The 20107-nt window shown below is 42.1% G+C and overlaps 4 protein-coding genes across 11 annotated transcripts; 3 read left to right on the top strand and 1 right to left on the bottom strand.

The window, feature by feature from the left end:
• The first annotated feature begins 464 nt into the window (after positions 1 to 464).
• Positions 465 to 7958, top strand: LOC122611806 (dedicator of cytokinesis protein 7). 2 transcript variants are annotated; one of them, XM_043785139.1, is made up of 13 exons: positions 465 to 605; positions 694 to 775; positions 837 to 1006; positions 1055 to 3534; positions 3584 to 4170; positions 4231 to 5427; positions 5488 to 6219; positions 6275 to 6406; positions 6465 to 6645; positions 6714 to 6892; positions 6947 to 7317; positions 7661 to 7699; positions 7764 to 7867. In XM_043785139.1, the coding sequence occupies exons 1-13, from the start codon at positions 565 to 567 to the stop codon at positions 7783 to 7785; spliced, it is 6213 nt and encodes a 2070-aa protein (XP_043641074.1). In that variant the 5' UTR covers positions 465 to 564; the 3' UTR covers positions 7786 to 7867. The 2 variants fall into 2 exon arrangements, with proteins under 2 accessions (XP_043641074.1, XP_043641076.1); XM_043785141.1 differs by having other exon boundaries at positions 7661 to 7958.
• Positions 7959 to 8073: 115 nt separating this feature from the next.
• Positions 8074 to 9813, top strand: LOC122611808 (cysteine-rich with EGF-like domain protein 2). Of its 2 annotated transcripts, none has more exons than XM_043785143.1 (3): positions 8074 to 8607; positions 8667 to 9095; positions 9179 to 9813. In XM_043785143.1, exons 1-3 carry the CDS (start codon positions 8154 to 8156, stop codon positions 9424 to 9426), a joined length of 1131 nt encoding a protein of 376 aa, XP_043641078.1. In that variant the 5' UTR covers positions 8074 to 8153; the 3' UTR covers positions 9427 to 9813. The 2 variants fall into 2 exon arrangements, with proteins under 2 accessions (XP_043641078.1, XP_043641079.1); XM_043785144.1 differs by having other exon boundaries at positions 9546 to 9813.
• LOC122611807 (sodium/hydrogen exchanger 8) lies at positions 9718 to 12428 on the bottom strand. Its single transcript, XM_043785142.1, has 5 exons — positions 11644 to 12428; positions 11183 to 11586; positions 11063 to 11127; positions 10673 to 11004; positions 9718 to 10616 (listed from the first exon to the last, which is right to left on the bottom strand). Exons 1-5 carry the CDS (start codon positions 12315 to 12317, stop codon positions 10142 to 10144), a joined length of 1950 nt encoding a protein of 649 aa, XP_043641077.1. The 5' UTR covers positions 12318 to 12428; the 3' UTR covers positions 9718 to 10141.
• A 987-nt stretch (positions 12429 to 13415) lies between these two features.
• LOC122625957 (S-adenosylmethionine synthase) lies at positions 13416 to 20003 on the top strand. 6 transcript variants are annotated; one of them, XM_043806032.1, is made up of 7 exons: positions 13416 to 13503; positions 14267 to 14488; positions 16063 to 16140; positions 16208 to 16330; positions 17424 to 17536; positions 18226 to 18905; positions 18970 to 20003. In XM_043806032.1, exons 2-7 carry the CDS (start codon positions 14365 to 14367, stop codon positions 19076 to 19078), a joined length of 1227 nt encoding a protein of 408 aa, XP_043661967.1. In that variant the 5' UTR covers positions 13416 to 13503; positions 14267 to 14364; the 3' UTR covers positions 19079 to 20003. The 6 variants fall into 6 exon arrangements, with proteins under 6 accessions (XP_043661967.1, XP_043661969.1, XP_043661968.1 ...); XM_043806034.1 differs by lacking the exon at positions 13416 to 13503 and adding an exon at positions 13617 to 13765; XM_043806033.1 differs by lacking the exon at positions 13416 to 13503 and adding an exon at positions 13635 to 13792.
• The last annotated feature ends 104 nt before the right edge of the window (positions 20004 to 20107 follow it).

Raw genomic sequence — 20107 nt, forward strand, 5'->3', positions numbered from 1 at the left:
TCGGCCGGAAGCAAAATAAAATCGAAATAAACCGCCATATGCATGATGAGTTCGTAAGTAGTACGATTTTCGTACTAATTCACTATTAGATAAGGACTATGAAAAAATGTACATTTTTATGAGAGTTAAACCAGTCTATCCCAAAATGTTTTTAACGAAATTTACACCTGCGAAAAGTTTTAAAAAATATTAAAAGAACATATCTATGGACATAATTTATAGAACTATGTTATATAAAAAATTTCGCATTTTTGTTAAAAAAACGGATTCAACACAATAGTCGATTTCCTCGGCTACAAGATAGTGACAAAAGTGGGCGGTTAGTTAGCACGAAAGTAGTTTTCCAAAAACTGGCAATACTATTACATTACTATGCGGTTCACATTAATCAGAACTGGAACCAGTTCATCTGTACCGGCTTACCGATCATCTCTAGCAATTCAAGATTAATCGATGAGTATGGTTATCGACGGCGCTGCGAGTAAACCAATACAAAATTAGATTTTTTTGTGTTAAAATAAATAAGAAAAGAATTAGACCACATAAACATAAGAATTTCCCAAAATGTCGAATGCGCAGCGCTCGTTTGTGCAAAAAGTTTCAAAGTAAGTTGTTCACTAAAGGCAATGGCTTTATTTAACAAAGAAACTCCCTTAATTCGTGTATATATACATCAATTTGTAAAAACCCCAGACAGTCGGCAGCGGATGTACGAAAAAATGTTTCTGTTTGCCATTTATCAAAGGCAATAGACCCATCCCTGTGTGGTTCGTCGGTAAGAGCATTATTATTTAAAATATAGCATTCCTCTTTAAAGTATTCTATTTGTTCCAAAGGTGTCACCGACAGAGCCTCTTGACTACGAAGAATTTCTTTCCCAGCATATGAACATTATCAACCGGGACCCCTTGAAACATATATTGGACTTTCCTCAAGGAGATGTCACTGTAAAAATCATTCCCCGAAAAATCCGAACAGTGGATCACATTATTCCCAACGAGAACTTGTATGTATGCACCTAATTTATACAACAGCTAGCTACAGTCTCTTTTAGGTCTGATTTGCCCCATCACGTACAAGAATGTGTGAACTGCTATACGCGCCCATGGAAGGTGGTTGAATATGCACAACGGCACCTTTCCAGCTCTTGCTATATCCGCGAGCGTATCGACCGTGGAACCATAAGTCCCTCCGCGTACCAGCAGGAATTCGAGATCGACAAGGATTTTTCGTCATTTGAAGAAGCGTTCGCCTATAAAAGCGAAAGCTGCACACCAAGCTCTCGGCAATCCATTGCAAGTTTGGCTTCAGTAAGCTCTTGTACGGACACTTTGACCCCGCGTGGTTCTTGGGCTAGCTTTGACCTTCGACGCTCGGTTAATGACCCACTAATACCAAATTTGCTTGACAATGTACCTCCGGAGCATATTGATCAATCCAATGAAGCACGCCGGCAGCAAGATCGACAAGTGGCTCTTTTTTCACTGTATCCGGAATCTGATGCGGAGGAAAACATTGAACGCCGCCTGCTCGCGGAGATTCCCGTTGAACATATGGGTCATCGCATTCAGGTTAAATGCCTACAGCTTCGGCTTGAGCTGGAAGTGGAACCCATATTTGCATCAATGGCCATTTATGATGCCAAGGAACGTCAAAAAATTTCAGAAAATTTCTATTTTGACATGAACGCAGATAGCCTTAAGCGCATGTTGTCAAGTCACGTACAGTGCGCAGACATAAGTACCCAAAGCCACTCGGCCATATTTGAAATTTCATATCCGAGTAATGATTTGTTTCTCGTGATTCGTCTGGAAAAAGTTTTGCAGGGTGACATAAACAATTCTGTCGAGCCGTATCTTAAGGAAGACAAAGATAAATATCGAGAGAAAGTAAAATCAAACGCTGTGGACTACTGTGAGCGACTAGGCAAATACCGAATGCCGTTTGCATGGACAGGAATCTACTTGACAAATGTTTTTAATGGCGATAACTTTGAAAGCAAAGACGCTGGCGCCGCGGAACGGGATTCCCTTGGAAGTGGCACTGGCAGCAGCTTGGGTACAGCGCCAAGCTCCAATAGCTTAGATCGTAAGTCTTCCACAAGTAGCTTTGATCAACTAAGGCGAAAGGCAAACGATATGAGCGGAACGCTTACCCGACGTGGTTCGCTTGAACGAAAGGAGAAGCACCGATCCTGGTCTCCAGATGACTTTGCAAATGTGGTAGAAAACTTTCGTCCTATCACTATAACAGTACCAAGCTTCTTCAAACAAGAGGCGGATAAAATGAAAGACGAGGATTTGTATAAAATTTTACCAGAGTTAAAACGACCAAGTTCAGTTATGAAGAAGTACAAATGCATACCAGGTTCTATTAAATTAGAAATATCACCTTGCGTCGAGGATGCCAAGAATGCATTAACGCCAGAATTGGCAACTATAAACCCCCAAAGTGCAGATAACGTTCGCCCAATTAAGGAAATCTTGGAATTTCCGCAATCGGCAATTTACAACCCACATTACACCTATAGAAATCTGCTCTTTGTGTCACCAAAGGAGCTAAATTTCTCTTCGCGTGCAGGATCTGCTCGAAACATTGCCGTTCGCGTGCAACTAATGGCTGGAGAAACCCCAAAAGATGCAGTCAATGCCATCTACGGCAAGTCGTCTTGTCCAAAATTTTCTACTGAAGCATTTACGGCTGTCAATTATCATAACAAATGCCCATCTTTCTACGATGAAATAAAAATAGCGCTGCCTGCATCAATAAAGCAGCATCACCACTTATTGTTTACTATTTACCATGTTTCATGTCAAAAGAAACCACAGGACGTACAGCCGTCAGTAGAGACTCCAATCGGCTACACATGGCTGCCCTTACTGGAAGATGGAAAACTTAAGGTTGGAGAATTTAATCTTCCTGTTATGGTAGAATCACCACCGGAAAATTACTCTTTCATACCACCGAATGTTCACCTGCCTGGAATTAAATGGCTGGACAATCATAGAGCCGTGTTTTCTATTAATGTAGAAGCAGTGACTGCAATTCATACTTTGGATTCCTTCCTTGATCGATTCTTCTTAATTTGCGAATATCTAGACACTCGAAATATACCTTCCCACATTGGCGAAAATAATATAGAGACAGAATTAAAGAAATGCTTACTGGATATCGAATATGCAAATCGTGAGCCATTAGTAAGGCATCTACCACTAGTCCTGGATAAGCTTATTGAATTGTTGGTGGTGACCCACAAAGTTGGTGGACACGCCATGTCTCTGGGATCCACGGTTTTCGAAGTTCTTTGTTTAGTATCATCTTTGTTGTCAATACTTAACGACGATCAATACGACCAATACGGACGGCAAAGTTTGCTATCAACATATGTGCAATTTCAATCTAAAATTCCGCATCCATTGCAAAGCAAACAGCGACTGACATGCAGTCGCAGCACAACAGAAGACTTGCAATTAAGCGAATCGTACACCCTTTATGATAATGTGCTAGCAAGTGGACGAAGTTTGGATCGCAAAGGTAAATAAATAATTTTTGAAGGCTTTAAATAAAACATATTCTTTTTCAGAACTGTCCATTGATATCCTTCAATCGATGGCAGCGCGGGACGTCCAAGTCCGGCTACTGCACGAAGAATTAGCCCTGCATTGGGTCGTTGCAAGTGGAAAGGCAGCAGACTTAGCCATGTCAAATTCGTGGTTTTTATTTGAGCTCATTGTCAAGTCTATGATTGAACATTTGCATTGTTCAAATACCTTGAATGGTCCCCGCAAACATCGATTTCCTCATCAGTTTAATGATGATCTATCCACCCTGGTGCACCTTGTAACAACAAAAGTGGTCGGCTACCATAGTAACGAACCCAAATTAGCGCAGTCATTAAATGCAAGTTTAAGCTTCTTTATATTTGACATACTAAGCATCATGGATCGGGGATTTGTATTCGGCCTGATCAAAACGTACACCAAGGTTCTGATTTCTAAGAATGCTTCAATACCTGATCTAATGAACTATAAAATAGACTTCTTAAGAATTGTGTGTAGTCATGAGCACTTTGTAGCTTTAAACTTGCCGTTTGGAACTTCCTACACAATGGTAACTGCGCCATGCAGTCCCACGCCAAGCACAACGTCGAGCAACAGCCAAACTTCTTGCGTAAGTCATAGTACACACAATACACATTCATTTGTATTAATTTCTGGTTTTTTTTAACAGGGATCACTGGACAGAGCTCTTCACGCCGACCTAAGTCAAGAGTTCCTGCAACAACATTTTCTAATCGGGCTTGTTCTGAGCGATTTGGCAGCAGTAATGGAGGTGCCAAACCCCCAATTACATGGAAAAGCAATTCGATGTATTCGCAACCTGATGACATCTCACGATTTGGACGCTCGGTACAGCGAAACTGATGCGCGTGCAAGGGTGGCTGCTTTATACATACCGCTACTATCCATAGTGATGGATTGCATTCCTCAACTGCATCAACATGGCCTTGAGCAGGATCGTCTGCAGCAAATCGGTCAACTTGAGGACTATCAGGGACCACATCAAACTATTACAGCATCAACCATAAATCCGGAAGTGGCATTTGCAATATCGGGAAGTCGTCCCTACTCCTATTTGAATGAACAAGTCAAAAACAAATTACCCCTTAGCTCGGAGAATACTCGCCATTTATTGGTGTGTTTTCTGTGGGTGCTGAAAAACTTGGAGCGCAACGTTTTATACCGGTGGCTTTTGGATTTAAGTCCACATAGAGTGCACCAAATGCTGCAAGGTGTTAATGTTTGCCTGAAAACTTTCGAGTACACAGGACAAAAAAACGTCGCCACTCTTAAACGAACGAACACACAAAGTTTTAGGAAAACTGGATCTACTGATGTTAAGGAAAAGTTGGAAGAATGTATTAGAGGCACAAACTCAGCGCGTTATGATTTAATAAATCGCCGAAAAGATCGTAATTCAACAGAAAAATTCCGCTGGAGGAAAGACCAGATGCCATATCGCTCACAATATGCTGATGGTGTGGGAAAAAGTGAGCATGAACTTGAATTGAGTCATTTCATCGAAGGTTCTTTGGCTACTGAAGTTGCTCTTGTACTTCTCGATACCCTGGAAATTATTGTTCATGTTGCTGCTAATCTTTATCATAATCTTCTTGGAACTGTGCTAAAGGTGCTTCTTCATTCCTTGTCGCGGAATCAATCTACTTTGGCCTTGCAAAACTTGTTTGCCTCCCAGCGCGCCTTAATTTTTAAATTTCCAAACTTATTATTCGACGACGAGACCGACATATGTGCTGATTTGTGTCTAATTTTACTAAAACATTGTGGATCCCTTCTGCCAGGAATTCGATCACAGGCAGCTGCATCACTATATTTACTAATGAGACAAAATTTCGAAATTGGAAATGTAAGTTGTGTTTTATTTGTTAAGGTTTTAATAACTAACTTAATGGTTTTTTTCGTATAGAACTTTGCCCGAGTTAAGATGCAAGTGACGATGTCTTTAAGCTCCCTAGTTGGCACAAGTTCGGTTTTTAGCGAGCAATCCTTACGCCGTGCGCTTAAAACAGTTCTAGTTTATGCTGAATCCGACACCGACCTGCAGGAGACATCTTTTCCTGAGCAAGTACAAGATTTGCTTTTTAACCTGCATATGATACTGTCAGATACTGTTAAAATGAAGGAGTATCAAGAAGACCCAGAAATGTTGCTTGACCTCATGAATCGTATTGCCAAGGGCTACCAAAATAATCCTGATCTACGGCTAACTTGGTTGGAAAATATGGCTAAAAAACACCGCGAGCGAGCAAATCACACTGAAGCAGCCATGTGCTATGTACACGCTGCTTCTTTAGTCTCTGAATATCTTAGCATGTTGGAGTCACAAACACATTTGCCTGTTGGAGCTGTAAGTTTTCAACGAATTTCTCCTAACACACTAATGGAGTCGGCAGTGTCGGATGATGTGCTAAGTCCCGGCGAGGATGGTATCTGCCTAGGAAATCATTTCACTGAAACTGGGTTAAAGGCCTTGCTGGAAGAAGCCTCCAATTCTTTTCAAGTAGCTGGCATGTATGAAGCAATGAACGAAGTGTACAAAATTCTAATACCCATATGCGAGGCAAACAGAGATTTTCAAAAGCTAAGCAAAGTTCATGGAAAATTGCAGGAGGCATTTAATCGAATATCCCAGCTACAGGTAACAAAATTGTGTAATTTTTACCAACGGAAACTATACATATATTTTTAAACAGGGTAAGAGAGTTTTTGGCACATACTTTCGTGTTGGTTTCTATGGCGGAAAATTCGGAGACTTGGATCAGCAGGAATTCATTTATAAGGAGCCAACCTTGACAAAGTTGCCCGAGATATTTAGTCGGCTTCAGGTATATATTGCAATTTTGAAACAAAGAGTATTATTACATTTCTTAAATCCCACGTTAGAACTTTTACACTGAACGATTCGGACCGGACTCTGTGCATATCATTAAAGATTCTAATACAGTTGATGTAAATAGTTTGGATCCCGATAAGGCTTACATTCAGATAACTTATGTTGAACCCTATTTTGAAACATATGAAATGCGTCATCGTGAGACATACTTCGAGCGGAATTTCAATATAAGTATGAGATGAATTACAAATGTAAACTGGAAATTAAAATTATAATTTAAACATTTTTTTTTTATGCAGAACGTTTTATATATGCCACGCCTTTTACCAAAAATGGTAAGGCCCATGGAGAACTACATGAGCAGTGTAAGCGGAAAACGATCTTGACCACGGCGAATCACTTTCCCTACGTAAAAACACGCATTATGGTAATCAGCAGACAGCAAATAGTTCTGGAACCCATTGAAGTGGCAATTGAAGTAAGTTAAGTGGTAATATCCCAGTAGTTAATAATATTAAATTTCGTTGCCCAGGATATTCAAAAGAAGACATTGGAGCTGGCGGCTGCCACAAATCAAGAGCCAGCCGACCCCAAAATACTGCAAATGGTGCTCCAGGGATGTATTGGAACCACTGTTAACCAAGGACCGATGGAAATGGCGAGTGTGTTCCTTTCCAATTTATCCGACGGAACAACTGTACCGACAAAGCACCAAAACAAACTTCGGTTGTGCTTTCGCGAGTTTTCAAAACGTTGTGCTGATGCTTTGAAGAAAAATCGCAATCTAATACTTTCAGACCAAAAAGATTACCAACGAGAGTTGGAACGTAACAACGATCGGTTCATTGAACGATTGACTCCCTTTATTACGCTTACATCAGTCCAGAATCATGGCGTTGTCAAGTAAGTTTTTATTTGTATACAGTGGAAAGGCAAAATCTATTTTGTATACATATGTATGTATATGTATTTAAATTCTTATGTCTTTCTTTTTTGTTCCTCTACGACCTACTCTATATTAGAGAGAAATTATACTTAGTTATTCCCATATTTTTGGGTTCCAGCCAAATATAGATGGTTTCTAAAATAAGTCATAATAATGTAGTAATATTAAACTATATGACTATTTTAGAAACCATCTGTGCAAAATCATAAATGAATTTACTATTACATTTTAGCTGACCAAATCGACCATTAATTAAATATTCATTTACTTAATTTCTTTTCCAAATATACCCAATTCTAGGGCCAACGCGTACAACAACAAAAGTACTCCTTTGAAATGGTAACTCCTTGCACGACATAGTCTGCAACCAATTATAACAATACTTTTGGTTTTTCATGTCTAGCGTATCGGATTATTTTAAGTGAAACTTTAATTTTAACTTATCGATCTCTATACTTGCTAATATAACAGCGTCACTCTTCTTAAGCATCTAATAGATTAAGCGAAATATTATGAAGCAAATGAAATAAATTTTACACTTTTTTAATATTTTTACTATAAACTAAACCGTTAGTCTCAGGTTGGATTATTGTCGAATATCGCATGGGAGAAACGGTCCTCTTTGGTGTTAGATGAACTGAGAGTGAGCTCCGTGAGGTACCATTGACTCACGAGGCCTATCGATTTTAGCGAAACTATCGAGTGTACTATCGATGTCTTTATTCATCGATGGTGTCGGCTTCAATTACACGTAAACTCAGATAATTCGCCGGCTAAAAAGGGCCACAAATAAATGATAATGAGACTCAAGGATTGTTGGCCCGCAGCGCTAGTATTCATAGCCGCTGCCTCGGCGTCATTTTCACCCGAAAAGCCTGTTCCTCCGCCCTGCAGGGCCTGCACCCAGCTTGTTGGCTCATTTAGGGCAGGACTCGAAAGGACAAAACGCGGACACGCGGGCGGGGACACGGCATGGGAGGAGGAAAAGTTGCGTTCGTACAAGAACAGCGAGGTGCGGCTGGTAGAGATCCAGGAGAAGCTATGCTCAGACGGAGAAGTTATAAACAAGGATCACTGCCACAACCTGGCTAACGAGCACGAGGCTCTTCTCGAGGACTGGTTCACCCACAAACAGACGGAGAGTCCGGACCTGCATTCCTGGCTTTGCATCGACCAGCTAACTGTCTGCTGTCCGGCGAACACCTACGGACCAGATTGCCTGCCCTGCACCGAGTGCAACGGAAATGGTAAGTTATGATATGCTAAAAATATTAAAGGCCACTACTTCACACATGACAAATTTTAGGAAAATGCAAAGGAGACGGAACTAGGAAGGGTAACGGAAAGTGCAAATGTGATCCCGGCTATGCGGGTCCGAACTGCAACGACTGTGGACCGGAGCACTACGAGTCCTTCCGGGACGAAAAGAAATTGTTGTGTACACAGTGTCATGCGGCATGTGGGGAAGGAGGCTGCACGGGAGGTGGTCCCAAGAGCTGCCGCAAGTGTAAGAAGGGCTGGAGCATGGACTCGGAGGCAGGATGTGTCGACATTAATGAGTGCTTGGAGCAACAGCGTCCAAACTCTTGCCGACCGCAGCAGTTCTGCGTGAACAATGAGGGCTCCTTTAGTTGCCTGGAGTGTGATCGCTCCTGCGATGGCTGCGATGGTGATGGTCCGGACATGTGCAAAAAGTGTGCGGATGGCTATGAGTTGAGGGATGGAAAGTGCCATGGTAAGTAAAACTGCAATTAAATATATATTTGCTTTTAAGCCACGAATGGCCCACTATCTGTATTGCGCCTCCGATCATTAAAGATATTTCTGCGGAGCAACGCAGCAACTACGTAAGCTATACACGAATGCTTACCTACTTCGGAATGTGCGTGGCCACCTGCGTCATCTTCCAGAGCTCCACTCACATTGCTTGGGGTTGCATTGTTGGGGCGGCAGTTGCAGGGTACATTGCTGTTTCCGAGTACTGGATCAACTCGGAGGCAGAAGGCGGCCACCAGCCCCAAATAGATACAAAACAGTTGGAGGAACTAATCATGAAGTCTTTATAAGTCAAAAAGTCATGTCAACATTCCTTTCATATTTTTTATGAGATACACGAGAGTTTTGAACAGCATTATTTTTTAACATTTCCCTAAGACATCTAACGATTTTTGTACTTCGTTTGCAGTGCGCAGTGATTCAGACTCCACGGTGCTCGGTGAAGAGTCCACGCACGAAGAATTGTAGAAGTTACCAAAACGCACACCTTTTGTAGTCAATTTTACTTTAATAGTTAATATTATCATTTGATATGTATTTATAAATTAGAATTTCAACAAGCAGGGCATGACCAGTTTTTGTTACACGTACCACACTTAGATATTTATTTGGTTTCAAAAATGTACAAAATCACAAATACAGCATATAATTCGTATCAATAAATATTTGTAACTTAACTTACTGACGTAGTCTGCTTATGTGATGTCCAAATTTTCATTTTGAAGACCATCTTTCGTGTGCAATGTAATACTGCTTAAAGCGGATTAATAAAGGAGCTACCGTGATATAAATGAATCATTGCCGTTGGATCTTACAAAATGAAAATTCTGGAACAAGAAAAATAAACACAACATAACAACCATCACCGCGTTATATAAATAAAAACTCTAAAAACATTAACTAGAGGAACTTAAGCATTAAATACGATCGTTCCCTTTGGCCTTCTAAGTTCTTCAACACAGTGCGACACAGCTGCAGAGTTCCCTAAAACAGCCCTGAAAATCTCTAGGACCGTGTCAAATGACTTTGACTTGTGCTCGACGCTAGCCCTATCTCTTCGTCAGATTCATCTGAATCCAATGGACTAACTCGAATGGCTTGGTACCACTTGTTAGTTAGGTCGGCCATCTGTGACTTGCACTCATGCAATTCCTGACTATTAAACCGACGTGTAAAAAACGGAATGAAGTACTTGCGATCCATGCGCCCAAAACGATCGCGCGCTTGGGTAAAAGTAACGTCCTCTTCCTCAGTGAGTTCAGACAAGTGTTCAGAGTCGATTGCTTGGCCCCATTCGCGAGTTTTTGACAGGGAAATAGATTTTGACCGCTTCCGACCGCTGCCGTTCCGACGTCCTCCTTCCTCAGTGGTACTCCTTCCAGAGCCGCGTGCGCGTCGTTTTTTGCCGGGCTTAAGGTACTTCAGCAGTGGCATTGTGGAGCCCCCCAGAACTAGCGTGGTAAATAGCACAATGATTAATCTGAAATTGAAATTCTTCAATGACTGCGCAACATTTACAAGCCGGAATAAGCTTACGTAGTTGTTATGATGACGTGTCGTTTCTCCTGGCTGTCAAGATTCAAGTGCAAAGATAGCGCGTAGGAAATGGCTCCGCGTAGGCCCGAAAACCACATAATGAACTGCATCTTGTTATTGATCTTGTGCTCACGAAATTTGTTGACCAAAAACGCGAGCGGAAAAATATTGCAAGCGCGACCAATAAGGCAAAGCACAATGGCCCATATAACAAAAGATAGTTCAACTTGGTGTTTAAAGGAAAATATGGCTAATCCCAGATAAGCAAAGACGCAGGTCTCAGCAATGAAGGCTAGTGTCCTCATCGTCTGCTGCATTGTAATTTGAGTAACCTACGATTAAAAAAGTTTAAACAATATATAAAATAGGGAGATGATAGCAATGACTTACAGTGGATAGGTTGAAATGCGTGTAGTGGGACATCACAATTCCGCAAAATAGTATAGCCATAATACCTATTGTTGGAAAAAAATGTAATGTTGAGAGTCATTGGCAAAAACATTGATATACCGCTTAAATGTATTCCCTCTGCCAGGACGTAAGGTGCGTAGGTAAACATTAGCATCATTGCAAACTCGAGGGATGGATGCTTTCGCAGATCGATGTGCTTTAGAAGGAGAGCCGATATTAATGCAAATATGACTCCAATGCCTGCCGAAGCAAAGAACATCGCGCAAAAAGTCTTCAACGCGCTGAACATGGCTTCTCCAGTGCTGGCTTCAGCATTCACGTTGGCGGATTGGGTGATGGATGCAGTCAGCACAATAGATATGGCGTCGTTGAGGATGCTCTCGCCGAATACCAACATGTTGAGTATGGGGTCTACGTCAAGTGCATGGAAAATTGCCACTGTTGCCACTGGATCAACAGCAGAGATGAGTGAACCAAAGGCAAAGGATTCCGAAAAGCTTAATCTAAAAATGACGAGTAATTATTGAACGAACTTGGCAATTGATCTGTCTTAAACTTGCCGAAATGCCACCTCTGCCAGGCCCAGCAGGTAAATCCCCGCCCCGATGACCAGTGCAGAAATCGTGGTGCCGAATATGGCAAAGACCAGTATGGATCCGATGTTCTGAAAGAAGTTTCCCTTGTGCAGATTGTAGCCGGACTCGAATATAATGGGCGGCAGGAGCACCAGAAAGAAGCCCATGGGCGAGAAGACCTCTTCGCGTTTCCAGCTGCCATTCTGCCCAGACATGACGTTCAGCGAAAGGCCAATGAAGGCGCCCAGAAAGACAACCACAATGCTTTCCGGCAGGTACTGGAAGCCGGTCTGCAGCATCGAGTGGATAAGCAGGATGCCCAGCATGATCACGCAGATGACGAAAAACAGTGAGAGGGAGGAGTTGTGCTCCTGCTCGACAGCATGGGAATCGATGAGAGGCGGCTCTGTGACCACTGTGGATGCGTTCCCCTTCCTCGTGGTACTTGCATTGCCAGGTGCAGCAGTCGAGGGCGGGACCTTTCCAAGCGGACTGCCGGCCAGGTCGTCCGACACGGTGTGCGTGGAGTTACTACTATCTGGCGTGGTGATGTTGCTGGATGTGTTGCTTTGGGGCACCTTCTGTCCGCTGATGCTTTCCGCCCCAGCTTGCACCAGGAGAAATAGTGCAGCCGCACTATAAGCTACCCAAACCCTCATTTTGGCCGACAAAATGTGACGTGGTCGTTAATAACGCTTGCATTTAACTTTTCACTATTTGCTCAATTTGTTTTTTTCACAAACATCTGTTTATCGCCCTATCTGACGTATATCGGGGAGAGTTGCCGTATCATTTCGGTTAACTGGCGCGTGCTTTTCATATATTTAAACGGAAATTGTGAGTGTAATAGCGTTCCATGTATTTAACATTTAACTGTATAAAGGATGAATTTTAATAATTCGCTTATGCCCAGTCATGGTGCTGAGGTCACATAAATAGCTGATAGCTCTTGTGCAGATGGCTTGAAAATGGGGCTTATTAAGTAAGAATAATAATTCAGTCCGATACTTTTTAAGAACGCTTCTTTTTACTGAAAGAAAAGTGATAAATAAGTAAGTTTAGATAAGTACAATAACTGACGGCATCAGCGATTGCGAATAAATGCAGTGCCACAATCTAGAATTTGCAGGCACCCACCATTTGTGCTCAGGAATAATGTGCCTTGCGCATCTGTTCGTTGAGGCACACGCGATCTTCTATGGCCCCAGGGGGGTCACACCTACATAATTTGAAAGATAATGGGGCCTGTTGTTTTCGGTTATTTTCAGTGGGTATTAGAATTTTAAAAAATGTACATGCAAAAACTGATTACCAAGCGCCTTGATCTTGGCAGACCTTGTTTGTCTTCTTGGCTGTGGCATGACGCGAGCACTTTTTCAATAGTACAGATTGTACAAATATGAAAACCCTAATAGACGACTTTCCTTGACCAGAGAGTGTCGAACGATTCATCCACAAAAGGTCAGTCACTCCACGTTAAGGGAAAGCTAGGGTTTCAACGGATACATGTGAACATTCGTTTCAAAATTCGCCTCGAATTGCGCTTCGGGTAGCGATTGGCTATATCATCAAATATGTATAACTCAATTGCTGTATATAGGAGAAGCCGAGAGAGCAATGCTAAACAGATTTTAAAAATTAGGTATATAGGTGGCTGCCGTGGTAGCACATAGTTTTGTTCTGATAAGCTCTTATTTCTTGCCGACTCATCTTCTCAAATGCTGTCTACAAAAATTTATAAATATTATTCGCCTGTAAAAGTCACCCGCAGTCGAACGCAGGTTGAGCAGGAAGCCAGTCGAGACTATAGTCCATAACTTGTCGGATCCTTTATTCAAAATCCCAGTGAGTATAACCGAAAGGATCTGGAACTAGATTCGCTACAGTTCACTCCCGAGCGGGGTGGCAACGCTGGGCGACGGAACAGCTGCTTGAAAACCAAAAACGTGGAGATACTGAAGAAGTAAAATTATTTGAGAGTACCGAGAACGCTAGGAAAGTTCCCCGAAGAGCGCCCAAATAAGCCCCAAAATAAAAGTCGAGTCAACCGAAGAGAACCGCCATCTCCGTTTGCGACGATAAGCAAAGGCCCGCTCTCTCGTTGGAGGTATAAATTCTGAATGACATTAAAAAGGTGCGCTCTTTTTCTACAGAACCGTCGCCACGATAGGACGTGTGTTGGCTGTGCCGCTGATTTGGTTGCCGTCGCTGAACCAGTAGAACTCAGAATCAGTGTGTATATTTTGTTGAACCAATAGCTAGTTAGCTAGACAGTCGAACACGCATTTAAAACAACTACATCTACCAGCACTCAGCCCTCGCCCAGCGACTAGTTTTGCTGTGAACCCGCGCAACGTGCTTGTCGTGTATGTAGCAACGATTGTGGCAAACGCGCAGCATAGAAACATAAAAGAAGGGCGATTATATAAAAAACTATAAACGAAAAGTGTGCAAATACCGGAAAATCCCAACAGCCTCGAGGCGGCCTATAGCGCAGATCCGCGAATGCGAAAATAGATGTGTTTTGCATGAGTTCGGAAAATCAATTTCGTTAAGCGTTTTTTAGCAACCGCTAATGTCGCCTCTCTCTCTCACTCTGTTTCCACAGCTCCACCAACAATTTAGCCGACCGGAACTCGGGTTATAGCACTGCTCCCCCATCGCACCTACAAACTTCGAGCTAGTTATCACCAACTACCCATCAAAATGCCGCAAAAGACAAACGGACACAGCGCCAACGGGTGCAACGGCAGCAATGGCAACTCATATGACATGGAAGACGGAGCTACATTCCTGTTCACTTCCGAGTCCGTTGGCGAGGGTCATCCAGGTAAGTGGTTCATGAAAACATTGCCATTGCATCTGCGGCACCTCTTATTGCATCATAGCGTTAGTGTCAGTGTCAAACCCGAAACAGTCGCAAATGCACTTTCGTGCGTAGTGAGAGATGTTTGTTTGCGTCGTCTGGCGGTGCTCATAACCTAACCAAACTGTTTCTCCAGCGTCTGAGGCCCATCTGTCTGAGTCCCTGTCTGTGTCCCTGTTCCTGTATACCCAATTCCACACCTCCACCGTCTACTAACTACTGCCTACCGCCTGAACTCTAACAAAATGGCGACGAAGTGCTGTGCAGCATACCTCTGCTGATTTCTACCCAATTTGCGCGTCTTTTGTAGAGGTTGAGAAGTCGAGGAAGGGCCAGTGCAAAGCGTGCCTCCGTTGCATCGCCCGGTGACAAAGCCGGAAACCTGGGACCACCGAGAACAGCTGGTTTCTCTTGAAAGCCCCGCACAGCGGCGGGCCAAACCTTGTGCTTGGATGGGCAGACGCAATTTATAGACTGGTTCTTTATCGTTTGCGGCTCTCACATATGTATGTATGTACAGAGAGACTACGTCATGCGCACCATGTGCTTGCGGCTCATGGGAGATGCCAAATTGAAGCATTCTCTACGCTATTCTATGTTGTCCATGCACTTGTACACTTGATGCCAGATGACGATCAAAACAAGGCCCAAATTTGATCATATCTAACAGTTTTCTAGACCGCTGTCAAAGCTTATTTTTTCCACCGAAGTTGCCAACCACGTGTTTTGCTCGAGCTCGGTCTTTTCGCCCCTGCCAGAGTTTGTTTATATCACCAGGAGCGACCAGTATAGTAATGTGTTTGACAACATCTGTTGATAAGCCGAGCGACCTTTTATACTACGCATTGATTACTTTTACTATTCTGTATTTTATAATGCTAATTAAGTCGGCTTGGCAAGCTCGCCCTAGACAGCCCTGATGATAAGAATACACCCCAAATGGTTGACATTAATATCACCTGTCTTCTTGTAATGAATGAGTGACAGACTAGCCGGAAATTAGAAACCCTTTCACCCATTCCAGAGCTGCTACTTTACACCCTTGACCTAACTAGTTTTAAACTTCTTGAAATAATTTTCCCAACTGAAATCGATACGATGCGCCATTTGTATGAGTCAACAGTTTTGGTAATTTATGTTGCTATTGCTGACGCAATATTCGAGTTCGATAACGCTTTTACTACGAAAAGCTGCCGAATGTTGAGCGGCTCCAATTACGCGCCAAGTCTTAAACCAAAGCGCGAGCAATGCGACTGATATCGGATGAATCCGACTCCAAGGATTTCATGAGCGATTCTGCTTCGAATGTCATCATTTTGTGTTTGGACAACACTATGGTCGCCCTAGGCTCTTGTTCTGGGAATTGAATTTCGCTGGCAATAGCAGACAGATTAAATTAAACCGCATGGCCTAGCAAATTTTGATGCCTTGCACCGAAAAACAATTTGGCACGTTTCCCCTCCCACTCCCTGACCACAATGCTTGCCCCTGCTCCTTTGCTTACCTCTGGCTTACCTCTGTTTACCTTCTTTTTGTAGACAAAATGTGCGACCAGATCAGCGACGCAATCTTGGATGCCCATCTAAAGCAGGATCCCAACGCGAAGGTGGCGTGCGGTAAGTGTTTGGAAATCCGATTTGTGTAATGAAGTTCTTTTAACACTTTCCATAATATTTAATACAGAAACCGTCGCCAAGACAGGCATGATTCTGCTGTGCGGCGAGATCACGTCAAAGGCTGTGGTCGACTACCAGAAGGTTGTTCGTGAAACAGTGCAGCACATCGGCTATGATGACTCCTCCAAGGGTAAGTGTCCACTAAGTACATAAACAATTTGTGGGCGGGTATTACAGTTCGTTCCTTACGTCGATCTTACGTACACTACTGTTAACTCAATATTAAATAACAATAAAATCAAATAAAACTCAAAAAGGTTTCGATTGGAAGACACTTAACCTGCTTGTAGCCATCGAGCAACAGTCGCCCAACATTGCCAACGGTGTTCATATCAACCGCGAGGAAGAAGACGTCGGCGCTGGTGACCAGGTACAGCAAAGCTTTCCGTTCTCCTTCTACCGCCTAGCCCTAAGTGATGCGGAGAGTGTGTGTGCGTTCGTTCGTTTCGTTCATTTGTTAAGTGTTCCCCTTAATTCGTATCTTTCCCACATTAACTTGGCTTGCTCACAGGCCGCCGAGAGTTTCGCCTTTGTCATTAAAAGCAGATAAGCAATTGGAATACTATTTTTTTCTCAAACACTAGAAAAAAAAATGTTCGTAAGCTGACATCCAAAACTGACTTTTCCCCACATCTACGAACCATTTGGTCAAATACCATCATTTAGAGCAAAGTGCAGATAACCACTTAACAACTGTACCTCAAGCAAATCTATAATGACTGAAATACATAACATACCACACATTTGGAATACACTGCGGGCGTTCTAACCACATAAATTGCATTCTATTAAATTCATCGAGAGATTTATAAAACCATAAACCATTCCGCTAGTTACCGTTTTATGGAACCAAGAGGAGTCTTGCATGCGGCTTGTTTGACCAGTGGAAGAAGCCTTAAAGATTTCCTTATCTTTGGTATATAAGCAAAATATAAAAACACTAGCCTAAGCATATTTCAAGGGAGTTCCTTGAAGATTATAGAAAATAATTTTGTTGTAAACCACTTCTATATATATATTTAATTATAATTTAAAATAATAGGGTGTTTCAAATCATATTATAAACATTACTTACAGACATTTTCCTGTGTATGTGCACCATTGCTGCGCTCCTCTCTTTTATCTTTCTTTTCGTTTCATATAAAACCAATCTCGATACAAACCAATACAAAACATTTAACGATATTGTGCACTTCGCAATCGCGCTTCGAAATTCACAAAAGGTTTCGATTTCAAAACGTGCAATGTGCTGTTGGCATTGGACCAACAATCGCCTGAGATCGCTGCGGGAGTGCATGTCAACCGTGCCGAGGAAGAGATCGGTGCCGGAGATCAGGTGTGAATTAGAAGCAGTAAAGAAGTAGCAGTCTCGGCAGGCCGGGATCAAAGGCCCTTTCCGAAGAGCGACGCATCTTTTTAATTTCTATAGATAGTCATTCAGTTGATATTCAGTTAGATATTCACGGTGGTAGGGCGTTACTAAGCTCTTTGGAAGGGGTGTTATCACCACTTCTATTATTTCTGTTTATTGTTGCCTTTATATATTTTCGTAACTAATAGAAGTAGTGTATGACGACTTTATCGCTATTTCCTTTAAAATTCATCTGTTTGACACTATATCATATTTAGCGCTGCAATATTTCTCCAACCGACCAACCAACCATATTATCGTATTTTTTGTTAATTGAAGCTGCAAAATCCATATCATTTAAATTTTGACTTTTTAGTCAATGCCACAATTAGATATAGCAAAGGCACAAAACCAAGGCACACTACTGCTCGCTCATACCTCACTAACCTAATTATGTTAACCGCTTTTCGACTGCTAAGTGCATCAAATTTTTCTCCACATCAAGAGCTATCACAGTCTAGAGCTATCAATGTCTTACCTCATGCTTGGTTTACCCTTTCCTAACCCAAATGTATTTTATTTATCTAACGCTACTGATACTTTTTGGTTTTGGTTACTTTTAAATAGTGATTACCAGTAATGATTATTGCTACAGCGAAATAAACTTTTTGCAGGGTATCATGTTTGGATATGCTACAGATGAAACCGAGGAATGCATGCCCCTAACCGTCGTTTTGGCTCACAAACTGAATGAAAAGATTGCCGAGCTGCGTCGCTCAGATGTCTTTTGGTGGGCTCGCCCTGATTCCAAAACACAAGTCACCTGCGAGTACCTCTTCAATCAGGGATCAGCAGTTCCCAAGCGTGTCCACACTATTGTAGTGTCCATGCAGCACTCTGAAAAGATTTCGTTAGAAACCCTGCGCTCGGAAGTAATGGAGAAAGTGGTTAAAGTTGTCATTCCCGCCAAATACATCGATGCGAATACCATTGTCCACATCAATCCATGTGGGCTCTTTGTCATCGGTGGACCAATGGGTGACGCTGGGCTTACAGGACGAAAAATCATTGTAGACACTTACGGAGGCTGGGGCGCCCACGGCGGCGGTGCCTTCTCTGGCAAGGACTTCACCAAGGTCGACAGATCAGCAGCATACGCAGCACGCTGGGTGGCCAAATCACTAGTTAAGGCCGGTCTCTGCAAGCGCTGCCTTGTCCAAGTGTCGTACGCCATAGGCCTTGCTGAGCCTCTCTCCATAACTGTGTTCGACTACGGAACTTCCCACAAGTCACAAAAGGAACTCCTGGATATCATTCGTCGCAACTTTGACCTCAGGCCCGGCAAGATTGTCAAGTAAGTGTCGAGCTCTAGATGCTGAAACATATCTCATTAATATTGTCTATATTTTTGTGTGAAGGGACCTAAACCTGCGCCAGCCAATATACCAGCGAACCAGCACCTATGGACACTTCGGACGCGCCGGCTTCTCGTGGGAGGAGGCCAAGCCTCTGGAGACTGATAACTGACTAGACGCTGAAGCGTCACAACCGCAGTCACCATATGCTAAAAGGTCTAAGCTATCCTTATCTTCATCAGCGTCAAAATTAACAGATACCCAAGCACCAACGTAATTTTTAGTTTCGTTTTTAAAGTTAAAAGTCAGTGGAAGAGGCGGCATAGTCTTGCCAACTCTTTTGGGCTTTCGTTTCTAACTGATCCTGTGCTCTTCGCTATATAATTTAAACCATTCTGATGTGTGTAGTCTTCTCACACAGAACTAGTTTTAGTCGTCTTAATACCCACATATATATACCTAATAGAGGGCTCCAAAACAAGTGATGAGCTTTAGTTATGCATATACATAGTATAGTGTCAGTCGGTTCAGTAATCACAAAAAACTAAAATCAGTAGTTAGTATCCCCTTCAAATGCAACTTAATTATGTTGGTGTCTATGGAAATTGTATAAAACAGTAAAATCCGTTGCGTAGAAATTATGCAGCATTCTCATGTCCCCATTGTAAACTTATTTTTGTATCTTTTAACATTTCAATTTGTTGTATGCGTTGTATATGTTTAACCTAAAGTTTTAAACAACTCGATTGTATGTACATTACACTCTGTCTTTGTATTTTCTGTAACCAACCATAAGATAATGTATTTTCCTTTACAAAAATATATTAAAGATACAGATGAAAAGTTTAATTTACCTGTATGCACAGTTCGTACATTTTAAACGTAAATACAACAGAATTTGCAATGTCTTAACTGCCCAAATAATGTCAACCAGTTCATCAAAGCCCTGGTTTTTCACAAAAATGAGATGCCCATGAAATATTTTAAACTGAAATATTCTAATATTACAAACAAATCTGTGTACAAGAAAGCAAATTTTCTTAGAAAGCAAATCCCATTTCATATGAAAATTGCAATAAACTTAATCAACAGTTTAATTTTAGTTATTCTGCTTACTGCATCGGGTAGTGGAAAGAAAATTAATTTGTTTTTTTCTGAAATTCGGCAATCTCTAGTAATGTATAAAAGTTTTGGTAATTCG

This window comes from Drosophila teissieri, chromosome 2L (assembly GCF_016746235.2).
Source record: "Drosophila teissieri strain GT53w chromosome 2L, Prin_Dtei_1.1, whole genome shotgun sequence".
NCBI lineage: Eukaryota > Metazoa > Arthropoda > Insecta > Diptera > Drosophilidae > Drosophila > Drosophila teissieri.